This window comes from Ammodytes marinus, assembly GCF_949987685.1.
Source record: "Ammodytes marinus genome assembly, chromosome: 6".
In the NCBI taxonomy this organism is placed as follows: Eukaryota; Metazoa; Chordata; class Actinopteri; order Uranoscopiformes; family Ammodytidae; genus Ammodytes; species Ammodytes marinus.
This window is the reverse complement of record NC_137235.1, coordinates 7,532,160-7,544,458: the sequence shown is the minus strand read 5'-3', so window position 1 is coordinate 7,544,458 and position 12,299 is coordinate 7,532,160. Positions and strand designations below refer to the sequence as shown.

Genomic DNA, 12,299 nt, shown 5'->3' with positions numbered 1-12,299 from the left:
ATGGCAGTTTTACTCGCTAGTTACACGATACCGCTGCTTGGACTCAGCATCTTCATTGCTATTCTGACCTACTACACCTTCAAGCTACTCAGCGATTATCTGCACATATGGTTTGAGTTGAAGCCCATACCAGAGCTGAAGGAGACGTATCTCTTCTTTGGGAATGCTCTGCAGTTTAAACCCAATGCAGGAGGTAAGACAACGCTCATTGTGCTGCTCCTTTGACCATTAGGAACAATGGAACTAATGTGATACCAAATGTTTACTACGAAACATTCTACTTCTTTTTGTTTTAGATTTCTTTAATCAACTTATGACATTTACCACTGAATTCTATAAGTCACCGCTGTTCAAACTCTGGGTTGGACCAGTCCCATTTTTGGTTCTGTTTCATGCTGAAAATGTTGAGGTACAGTGACAAGCACAACACCAAGCATGTGTTACTTTAAAATGCTATACATCACTTATCTTTATGTCTCTGATGCAACAAGTCATCTCAATAGCTGAACCGGAGTAAAAAGTGTTTAATTTTGTATTCATTTTCAGTGATGTGTAAAGCAATTATACAATGTGTATACAGACTATAACACCCAAAATACTTATTTAAAACAACTCTTGAGTTGATCTTAACCTTTATATTTCCTTGTCTTCACACTTTGCCAATGCTATGAGTGTAGCTGCTGTAACTGCTACTGTGAGCCATTCCTGCTAGCCAAAGGATAACAACTTCTTACATTCTCATCACGTTCTGCAGACAGTTGTGAACAACCCTGTTCATTTGGAAAAAGCCTATGCATACAACTTCCTCCACGCTTGGCTTGGAACTGGCCTTCTTACTAGGTATGTGGCTTTTGGATTGATCAGAAAGCTACAAAACAACATAGTCCAAGCAAACCAAACTGATTCTGGAGAAAAAAACATAAAAATAACGAACCAAGATGATATATGAATAAAATAGTAAGACGATGTATGAAGAGCTTGACATTTTTTTTTTTTTAAATGTTGCCTTCTATAAGGTCAGGGGGCAAACAGTTTGTGCATTTATTCCATATCCTTGATATCAGATGTCAGGTGTTGTTCTACTAGTGAACAAGTATAAGCTAAAGTAGTTGAACTGTTTCTGGACTTTCCGAGTTAACTAGTGCGGTCCAAAATGTCTACAAGTTAAGTGCTAATTAGTTAAAGGCGGAGTCAGCTGCTCTGGAGAATGCTTGTTGTCAAAATCCCTTATTATTAAAATCAGAAAATATCTTATCACAATCTGTCCGTACTGTGTGCTAAAAAAAAGGCTGGTGTTATTATTACACAGCCTATACTTCGTAAACGTCATGTTGCTAGTTAGCTACAGTGGGCCCCTTTGTTTACATCCCCTTGTTTACATACAAGTTTACAAAGCCTAGGCTGTGTCTTGTGTGTTTGTGAGGAGATATTCACTGATTTTGACAAAAAGTCATTTTGACAACAAGCGTTCTCCAGAATCGCTGACACCTTTAACTAGTAGTACACAATATCCCGCCTACTTAATTTGCATGCAGTCTACTAGTATATTAATACTGTGTTGCAGTTTACTAGTTAACCAATGACAGCAAAATGTTCTCAACAGTGACTCTTATTTGATGAGTTCTTTATTTGACCTCAAGGTGGCACAATAAGAAAGCACTTGTGAGTGTCTGGAACACATTATTGTAAAGTATTAGGTACACTTAGATTTCAACAAAAAAAAGTATTTATTTTCTTGTGATTATGGACGACCACAACCAATTTCATGATTATCTGTTTTCAAGAGAGCTTTTATGTACCGAAAGGTTTCTAAAGTAAAAGTGAGTCTCTTTTTCTACCGTTGCTTTTTTTCATCCTAAAAATGGACATTGCTCTTTTTCTCTCTGTCACCCTTAAACCCTCTCTGATGTCTTCTCCTTCTGATCAGCACTGGGCCCAAGTGGCGTCAGCGGCGAAAGATGTTGACTCCAACCTTCCACTTCTCCATCCTGACGGACTTCCTGGAAGTGATGAACGAGCAGGCAAGGGTCCTGGTAGAGAAGCTGGATAAGCAGGCAGGGAAGGGTACATTCAACTGCTTCAATCACATTACTCTCTGTGCCCTGGACATAATCTGTGGTGAGTATATGCACATTGGATTGGGGAAGCCTTTTACCTTTCTTTGCACATAAAGCATCCATATACAATTAGAAAGAATCTAAGAGCCTATTATTACTCAAGGCCCTCTTAACAATTTCTTCTCAGAAACTGCAATGGGAGAGAAAATTTACGCCCAAAGTAATTCTGATTCAGAGTATGTTAGGAGTGTGTACAAGTGAGTTATTTTAATTACTCTTTGCTATCACATAAATACAGAAAAATATGTTAATAATTATCCGATTAATAATTGAATGCTTTTATCTTCTTCCTTCTTTTCTGTAATGAGGATGAGCGACATTGTCAGTCACAGACAGCGGACCCCATGGTTTTGGCCTGACTTTATGTACAACTACTTTGGGGAGGGCCGTGAGCATGACAAGACACTCAAGGTCCTGCACTCATTTACGTACAATGTGAGTAATAGCGCCAATGGCAGTGAGTTTAGTTTATTACGATCTCCATTAGCTTCTGTCTGTCTTAGACAGTAGCTACTGCATATATTGCAATGGTGGCATTATCCAGGATCCGAGGTAAATCATTTGTGAAAATAGAAAATAACAGTGGTCCTAAACAACTCCCTTGTGGCACTCCACATCTCATAGCTCCAACCTCAGAATAACTACCATTGAAATAGTGATAATGACATTAAAAAAGATGCAGAATCCATACAGGAGAGGACATTTAATAAAACATTCAGTGTAAACTTCGACATTCATTTTTATCTCAGGTTATAAAAGAAAGAGCTGAGAACATTGAGTCAGACAGCAAAAGTGACGAGGGCACAAAGAAAAGACGGGTGTTTCTGGACATGCTTTTGAAGACAACAGATGAAGATGGCAACGGGATGAGCCTTAAGGACATTCAGGAGGAAGTGGACACCTTTATGTTTGAGGTATGTTATGAGAAATACAACTCAAAGTCTTCTCAAAGCTGCAATGCCAACTCTGCTTTTCATCTCAACTCTACTGAGAATTTGGTATATTCACATACATCAACCTTGTCTTCAGGAGTGTTAGGTAGCCTTAAACTTTCCCTAAAATGTCTGATACACTAAGGCCAGTTCCCTAGCGCCAAACAGCAGATGGAAAAATATTTCCCTTCAGAGTTAGTGAAGGCCCAAAGGCTTGTTACCAGAACACCCACACCAAATCAAAATGCAGCTTTTTCTTCTGCCCCCAGGTTACAAAAAGAGAAACTAAGTTAATGCATCTTTAAAGTCGTAAATAATGTGTTGTTTTTCTGCATTTAACTGACCTCATTATGCAGGGACATGATACTACAGCAGCCTCAATGAACTGGGTCCTGCACCTGCTGGGTGCCCACCCCGAGGCGCAAACCAAAGTCCAGCAAGAGCTTAAGGAGGTGTTCGGTAACAATTACATACACTCTCCCCAGTCACAACACAATGTCTCACTTTAATGACATCACTTATTTTCTTGCCTGAAGGCACTTTGACTCGGACTCATTTGCTCTTTATAAGTCATGGGGAGTTTGCACAGGGATAATAGCTGTGAAAATCCCTTCCAAAATACATAGAGTATAACTGAATTATTTTCACTGCAGTGTGGATTTCGCATGGCCTGCCCTCCCATGCATATTTTCCATGACGTGTGTTACATGGCCTTGTAGTAATAAGAGATGCTAAGTTTGCAAGGGTTCGTGGATATAAACTTTTTTCTCAAGCACAGCACGGCCCTTGGTTTTATAACCAATCTATTCTGATATTAATCACTGAACTTTGGATGGGTTTTAAAAATCGCTGCAACAAAGACACACTTTCTTTTAAACATTGCAGATGCTTGGGGTATGTCCCTTTTACAATAGGAGATAGTGCACCAGTGGAATTCTGTATTCTGTGCTGAGAAGCTAATCAGTGTTTCCTATGTAATGTGCAAAGGTACATCTGACCGGCCCATTAACACAGAGGACCTGACGAAGCTCAAATACCTGGGGTGTGTGATCAAGGAGGCCCTACGACTATTCCCCTCTGTGCCTTTCTTTGGCCGCAGGGTCGGTGAAGACTGCCATATCAGTGAGTTGGAGATGAATTATGACACTTGAATGAAACATTCATTGGTGGAGCGCAAATCCCCCAAAGTGTTATTCTTCGTAAGACGCCAATAGACTACAACTAAGCTTTCTACATTGTCTTGTGATGTTTGTTGCAGCCATCTTGCACACAATTTTCACATTTTATTCAAATGAAAATAACTGTACCTTGCCAACTTGCTTAACATTTGGTAAAAAATCAGTTGTGTGTAGCATGGTAAAATAGTGAATGGCATTGTACAGAAGATGATTCATGTTAGTTCTGGTAATGGAAAGCCAGGTACAGTTGGATTTATTTAGTCAAAAAGCAGCATAAGAGTAACGTAAAGAAATCTGGATTCTGGAAATATTGAGGCTAAGACACCAATCACAGAATAGCCTGTTAGAATCTGGGTTCAGATGTAGGCTAGTTTTCTTGTCTTGCTAATGACAGCTATCATGCCTTTGAAAGACTGTTTGGCTAGCAGGAATACATTTGGAGATTTGGTGAGAAACAAATGAACAAATTATCATTGAAAGATCTGACTACTTGCTAAGTAGTCAGATCTTTCAATGATAATTTGTTCCTGTGGACCTGTGAAAGGTGCCTTTTTTCGAAAGTTAGCTGTCTCAGTTTGATTTCTCACAAATGTTTCTCAAATCATAGGTTTATTACAAATGGGGTATTACTTTGATAGTTATGGCTATTATTTATATTACTCCATAGTCACTATTAAAGCTGGGGTATGTGATTTCTGATTGGTCAAAGTTAACATGAGCTGTACATTTTGACCAATCAGAGCGAGGTTGAGGTATTTGGATTCGAATCTCTATCCCAACTGCCATTTTTCTCCCCAAATCCTCCACCCCAGCTTTAACCCAGATCCCAGAAAATAATTTGGGGATTACAGTTGAATGAAACCCAGAATAAAAAATAAAAAAACTCATCTTTTAAGTTCGCCTTCCCTTGACTGTGAAATGTATAATGATCGTATCGGACAGAATCCATGTTTAATGATAAGGACTCTTTTTCTCTAGGCACTAAGTTTCTTTGGTTTCTGTAGATGGTTTTAAGGTGCCCAAAGGTACCAACCTAATCATCATTACCTATGCTCTCCACCGTGACCCGCGGTACTTCCCTGAGCCAGAGGAGTTCAGGCCTGAACGCTTTCTGCCCGAGAATTCAGTGGGAAGACCTCCGTATACTTACATCCCCTTCTCTGCTGGACTCCGCAACTGCATCGGTAAGAACAAGTTCAGTTTATTTAGTAGTTTTCCCGTATCTGTCAACACGCAAAGCAAATCAAATCAGTTTTATTTGTATGGCCCAATATCACAAATAGACATTTGCCTCAGTGGGCTTTACATTCCATACAGTACGACACCCTGCCCTTACAACCTTAGCTCGGCTGAGAAAAAACTCCCAGTAAAAAACCCTGGTAACACTTACCAAAACCCTTTACCGGGATTAAAAAAAATGTATATGCATACGAGGCTCTTAAATTTGTCTATCACACCCAGAATGACTATTGTGTTTTTATCCCACAACAATGTTCCTCAGGTCAGCGTTTTGCACAGATGGAAGAGAAGGTTGTCTTGGCGTACATTCTGCGTAACTTCAATGTGGAAGCTTGCCAGAAACGCGAAGAACTACGGCCGTTAGGAGAGCTCATCCTGCGACCAGAGAAGGGCATCTGGATCAAACTGGAAAAGAGGGAACAACAGACTTCATCAAACTAGCAACTGTTTTTAAGAGTACATCCTTTCCACTTATCATGGTTGTGGACACTGTAATGTTATTACAAAAATACAAAAAGTAAGTCTAATTATGAATGATCGGTCATCGGAGTTCAGACAGGGGGGGGTTGCGGGATGTCCGCGTGACGAGCTATGAGAGCTGTATCTCAATATTGTGTTTACAAAACAAAACCAACACATGTTACTATGTAAAATACAGCTAAAGGGGGGGGGGGGATTGTGCAGATAAACACACCACCACATATTCTAGTGGGGCAGAAGTGATCATTGAGAGGTATTATTATTATTATTGTGTGACTATAATAAATTTTTTGATTAAATTGTTGCATAGTATGCCTTGAAATTTGGGAAAATAGCCATTCTGGCTCTAGGTATCTAAACGTCTGTTATTCATGTGTCCCAAGAATTGTGTAACTCAACCATCAACTTCTTTATAAATAAATAATTCCATGTAAAGTATTAAAACCCTTTAAACAGCTCCACAATGAGAGTAATGAGAGAGAAAAAGATGAGGTTCTTATATAGGGATGATGATAAGATTAGCTAGACAGAGACCTACAGAGTTGTTGGATGTTCATCTCGTTTTTTTAGCAGTACTAATCCCCTTTTCACAACATAGAGTCAGACTGCACAGACTTGAATCAGCGGTAATACAAAAATATATTGCCGAAAGATAATCCATTGATTAACCAAAGTATTGCAGGTGGGGATGTCTTGACTTGTCTAGACATGACTAGAACATTTCAGAAGACCTTCTCTGCCTGCTTTACACCTACTATTGACATCACTTTGACATCATCTTGGGGATTTTCTCAGGCCTGATGAGGCTCCTCCAGAGGCCAAACTAGTACTCTCCAGGACACGTGAGGAATTATATTTTTATAAATGTCATAATCATGTGTATTTGTAATATGGTGATACTGATATAATAAATATATACTGATATAATGTATTCATTACGAGCAATAAAGATCAACTTAGAATCGGAAAATTGTGTCATCTGGTGTTTAATAACCAACTCTCATCTGCACTAGACAAACAACGTGGAAAATTATTTTGTTTCCACGGCACAGATATTCTGCTCTTCAAGAATAACATTGGAGTACTCCTTTAAAGGTGTAGTCATCGATTCCTGAGAATATTTGCTGACAAAAAACTTTTTGTCAAACTCAGTGAATATCTCAACATCCTTTGTTTACATCCTTTGCTGTTATAATATAGTTTGCATGCGATTCGCGGGTCGCAACAGCTGTTGTAACGTCTCCTCACGAGCGGAGTTTAAACCTTTGTTCTTTTCCCGCGATCTATATGCGACTGTGCCTGTGAAAGAAGGAAAATAAAGAGCGGATAAAACCCTACTCCTCCTCTCCTAGTCTCATGCTTATAGTCTGACGCCTTTGGCCATAAGTGGTGTTCTGGCCGACAACTCTGAAGTGAAACCAGTGATACAAGCATGGAATGAGGGTGTGGAGGCATTGGAGGGAGGCGGGATGGTATGATAGTGCTGTAATTCTCAATTGCAGGATCGGTAAGAGTCCCTTTAACTCATAACCTTGTTAGTAAAACGCCTGGCCTCTTCTTACTCACCCTGGTGGCTGGAACTTCTATGAGAACGCATTAAAGCTTATGATTATAATGAGTCTTTAACCCCTGAATCACATTGAGGTCAGAAGGATCCATAGTAACAAAGTAGTAATCATAGAATGACACAGTTACAAATGACCCCATCTATAATGTCTTGAGATGATTTAGCTGGCATGCCTGCAAGGGTCATTGCCTAAAATGAAACGACTGATGATGAACTGCATGCTCTTTTCTGATTCTATAATTTGAATTATTGAAGACGTCTGTAATCAATGGCTGGATAGAGCTGAGCGCGTGAGCCCCAAATGAAGCAGGAAGAGGTCATTCATCTGAAGGTCTTGAACTAATGGCTCAGATAAAGGAGCTTTCTCTGCGATCCAGTGGCAGAAGAAGGGGGATTGGTATATATTTAGCCTAATGATAAACACCATTGTGTTACCTTGCTAGTGTTTTAATTCATACAGTCGTTTCGGAACTAATGATTGGCAAAGGTTATGGAGAAATATTTCCTCTAATCTTTTTTTGTGATTTCTTTTTATGATATGATATATACGCAAATGAAAATCAAATTCAAATGGTAAAAGATTATAATGCCCTGGACTGACCCCTTTTGGTCTGCTGATATTCCTTCACCTATCCCAGGACTCGTTTTTTTGTTTGTTTTCAAATTTCAAATAAAATAGTTTGAGAAAGAAAAATCTTTTATTGGTGAAACATTTGAGTGATCACAGACAGACCTATAGCCAGGATCTTTGACAATCAGGTCAGAACTCCCAACAACCCTCCATTCTAAAATAATTTTGAAGATCTATCTAAAAATGCCTTTTAATTGTGATATTTTTCCAAACTTAATGTGTTTATGTTCTCTACATTGCTCTCTTATCTTAAATTGTTGAATTGATTGGTGCATTTGCTGACATTTCAAATTCAACACTCTTGCTTTCAAATATATTGGTGTCTCCCTTTTAAAACCTAACCTTAATCAATTACTAAATGTAAGTCTCTGAACATTTTCAAGACTATACCTTGAAAACGCATCTGTTCATCACAACCTTTGGACTATAACCCATCACCTTCCCACTATTAGTCACAACTTTTTTGCTAAAGCTTTTTCTGTGTCCGACTTTGTTAAGCTGCCTTGGGTCCCTTGAAAGGTGTTATATACATTTAAGTTCTTATTATTAGAGGGAACCTCACAAGCTCAACAATGTAATTATAGTGTCCCTATTTTCTTTTGTTTCTTTTTGTTGTTGTTGCTGAAATACACTTGCACTCGCTAAAGACAACCCACCAGACACATGTGAAACACTGTGAAATAACAATGGTACATGAAAGAATCCAATCAGATTTTAATGTCAGCGAGTTTCACCAGAGATACAAATATGCCCTTGGGCTCTGTGACGAAATTAAATGAAACCACTTTGAGGCGGAAAATAATGATAGATTTCCTATTTCATTTCCAAAATTGAAATTTGGTTGAATGGATTACTCTGTGACTCCAAAGGGGGGAAATGAAACCATCTCCAAAATAAGGTCTTGACATGCTGGGGATAAAGTGGATTATCAAATGACCATCGTTGAAGTGACCTGCTTTTAAATAGGGTGTTGTTCAAATTGCTGTCCAGAGAGAGGCAGCAGTGTATTCCTTTCTAAAAGCGTGCAAGGACAAGATCAAGAGCATGAATTGGATGTGTCTTGCACAGTGTGTGTGAATGGGGATGGAAGAGCAGCACAGCAGAATGAATCTATTTTTTTCCTTTCTCAGTGCCCGGCAGTGCTGATGTGAGTGACAGCTGGATTCAGCATGTGTACAGTTTATAGCCCATTGCCTCTCAGATTTTCAGTGTCCCGACACTTGAATGACACATGATAAATGTGCAACGTCCATTTAAATTAGGTTAATAAACACATGTACGGTTGTGGCTGCGATCCACAGCATTTACAACATATAACGTGCATAATTCTTTCAGCGGTGACGAAAGAATCTAATTTCCAAATTGCTATTAAAAACTCTTTTGATACTAATTTACTCATGACAAGATCTATCTTTCAATGTGATAAATATACAGTATTGTGTAATTAAAAAGCCAGAGACTGGCTCATTTTCAAATGGCTGCATACTGGCTTGACAAACTCTTAAAATAGAGCTATTCAGAATGAACTCACCCCCCATAAAAATTAGATCTCACTTTCTCACAAGCTGCGGCTGTGCAGTCACCTAACCGTAATAACGCAGACAAACATGCACTCTTGTTTGCCGAGAGCACGTGTAAGCCTCGTGTTGGCTGGTTGCTCATATGTTTCTGAGCATGATCTAGAGGATACCTTTGCCCAAAATTGTATTTTAAATATCAAATAGACAATAAAAGGATAAGGCTGTTGATAAACTGCATTTTAATTATTGTTGAAGACTCAAAGAAAATTGCAACAAATTTAGCCAACTAGGGTTGTCACTTCAACTACAAATTTTAACTGTAATTTGAATATAGAGCTAAATCAAACATAATAACCATACTTTTAAATATGTAAGCATAACAGACTGTTTCAAGTAGTTTGCCTTGTGGTCCAGCAGAGGGATCTCTTCAAATTCACCATTACTTAAGACAACTAACCTGTTAGTTTAAATTCTCTTGAACATGACTCTTTGAATAAGCGTTGGCCCTTTAACACTGATTACAATGTGAGTCTTTATGTTGAAGAGAAATGTGCAAATAATCCATTACTAATAGGAATAATAAAGCCATAATTAAATGTTGTTAAGAAATAATAAATCAGAAAGCATAAAATTGGAGCTTTAAACGGCATATGAAAAAAATAAAAATTTAAAATCATATTAAAGCGTTTGAACTCTGAGTTATTCATCATTCATAATTTAACTTTCATATTTTTTTTGCAGTTCCATAATTAATTTTTCATTGTGCTTTAAATTCTAGTCTTGCATTTTACCATGTTTATTCCAATAATCCATCTATGCAAATCACAAACCATGAATTTACATTTCTGATTATTGATGTTCTTTGACCCAATTAGATCAATAGAGTGAACTGAAGCTTTGGCCACCTCAGGACAAGAGAAGGTGTAGCGAGGACCATGTAGTATTTATATCTACATCTCTGTGATGTTTATTAGCCCTCAATGGCCCACAGAGCACAGAGACCAGTATTGAGGTAGATCGGATGTGACAGTATCCCTGGATCTGACTGAGCACCATGCTGGACCTTCATGACACACTGATATCTCTTGGTTGCTTTTAGTCACTCGCCCGCACACATGTATGCATGCATAAAATGCACACACACACACAGACACACACACACAGACACACACACACACACACACACACCATCGCACAAAGTTAAACCACCCGTTTCCAGCCCATCTCCATTTTGCTCTCTCTTCTCCGTCAGCCGCCTCCAGTCTATTTTCACATCAAATGCCCCCCCCCCCCAGTTAGAAACCAATCACAGGGCAGGATCCTCCAATAGGTGAGGAAGGCATTGAGATGTGGATGGAAAGAGTAAAAAAGAAAGAGAGAAACAAAGCAGTGAACAGGAAGTGACTGAGATTAAACGGAGAGAAAGCAAATTATATACAAGGCTGAGCTAAAGCTTGAGAGCAGAAGTCTGAAGCAGGGACAAATTGAAAATGAGGATCAGTGAGAAGCAATAATCACATAAACCAGATAATCAGTCTACCAGAACAATCAGCTAAATATATCACAGTTGCAGTTAAGGGTAGGGATTTCTTTGGGTTAAAATAAACTCATCTGCCTACTTTTGCCATAGTACCATGCTATTTAGCCACCAACTTTTGAGGTTTATGGGTGCGTATTGCTGAAGGTGCCAAGGCCCAACATTCTTCACTACCTTTTGAAATGTACACCAATACCTAATCTCACAGTTAAATTGTTTGAAATGCAGGTTGCGGCTCCAATTTGACTACAGTGGGGTAAGACATGAAATGCTCCACCAACTCCATGTATAATTTCGTAGTCCCTCTTGTGCCTTGACTTCAATAATAAATAATCCATCTATATTCCTTTCTCATTAAGCAGAAGAGTTTCTGGATAGATTCGGTGCTAAATTTCAATTATAAGTGATTGGGGTCAAACAGTTTTTTTTTGATGCTGCTAATTAGAAGTCCAAAGAAGGATGAGGTGCAGTAAAGGAACATTGCGCCATTGAATGTAAAACACTTTTCCTTCTTCTTCCTCATCTTATTTATTAGATTATATATTTGTACTGCTTTTGAAGACTTGTTGTCCTGTTTTATTTTTTTCAGTTTGGATGTGTGAATTTGGATTTTTAAACTTTTGTTAACCACAGAAACGTTTTGTTATTCTAATAACTAGAAACATTGCTCTCTATGCGCGGCGGTCTTTTAGACAGGGACCGTCTCATAACTGTAACTCGGGACCAAAAAATATTCAATACATTGACTCATTTACTGTCCAGATCATTTGAGCTTAGAGAAAATAGGTTGTAGCCTATTGTGTGCCTTTATTAATTAGACATTAGGGCTGTCTTAAAAATGTTTCTCCAATGTTGTTACAAAAGCTCAGTCGGTAAAGCTATTAGCCAGACCTTCGACGCAACTCAAGCTGAATATAGATTCAGAGGGACATCTGATAAGTGGCCTCAGTGCACATTATCCCTTCTGTAGTGGAAGAAAGAGACGGAGTGAAGGGCTTTACAGGCTCCTTAAAATGTGCACCCTATCAGGCTCTCCTTTTTTGAGTCTGGTGGCTCCCAGTGGGCACAAAGAGAGAGGGGATAGAAAGAGATCAACTC

The 12,299-nt window shown here is 38.7% G+C and overlaps 1 protein-coding gene across 1 annotated transcript; it reads left to right on the top strand.

The window, feature by feature from the left end:
• On the top strand, positions 1-5,907 carry cyp4v2a (cytochrome P450, family 4, subfamily V, member 2a; the record flags this gene model as incomplete). The annotated part of the gene is made up of 11 exons (XM_080029091.1): positions 1-193; positions 297-409; positions 755-840; positions 1,928-2,118; positions 2,245-2,314; positions 2,426-2,552; positions 2,867-3,031; positions 3,406-3,508; positions 4,037-4,171; positions 5,232-5,411; positions 5,729-5,907. 11 exons carry the CDS (start codon positions 1-3, stop codon positions 5,905-5,907), a joined length of 1,542 nt encoding a protein of 513 aa, XP_079885217.1.
• Positions 5,908-12,299: the final 6,392 nt, after the last annotated feature.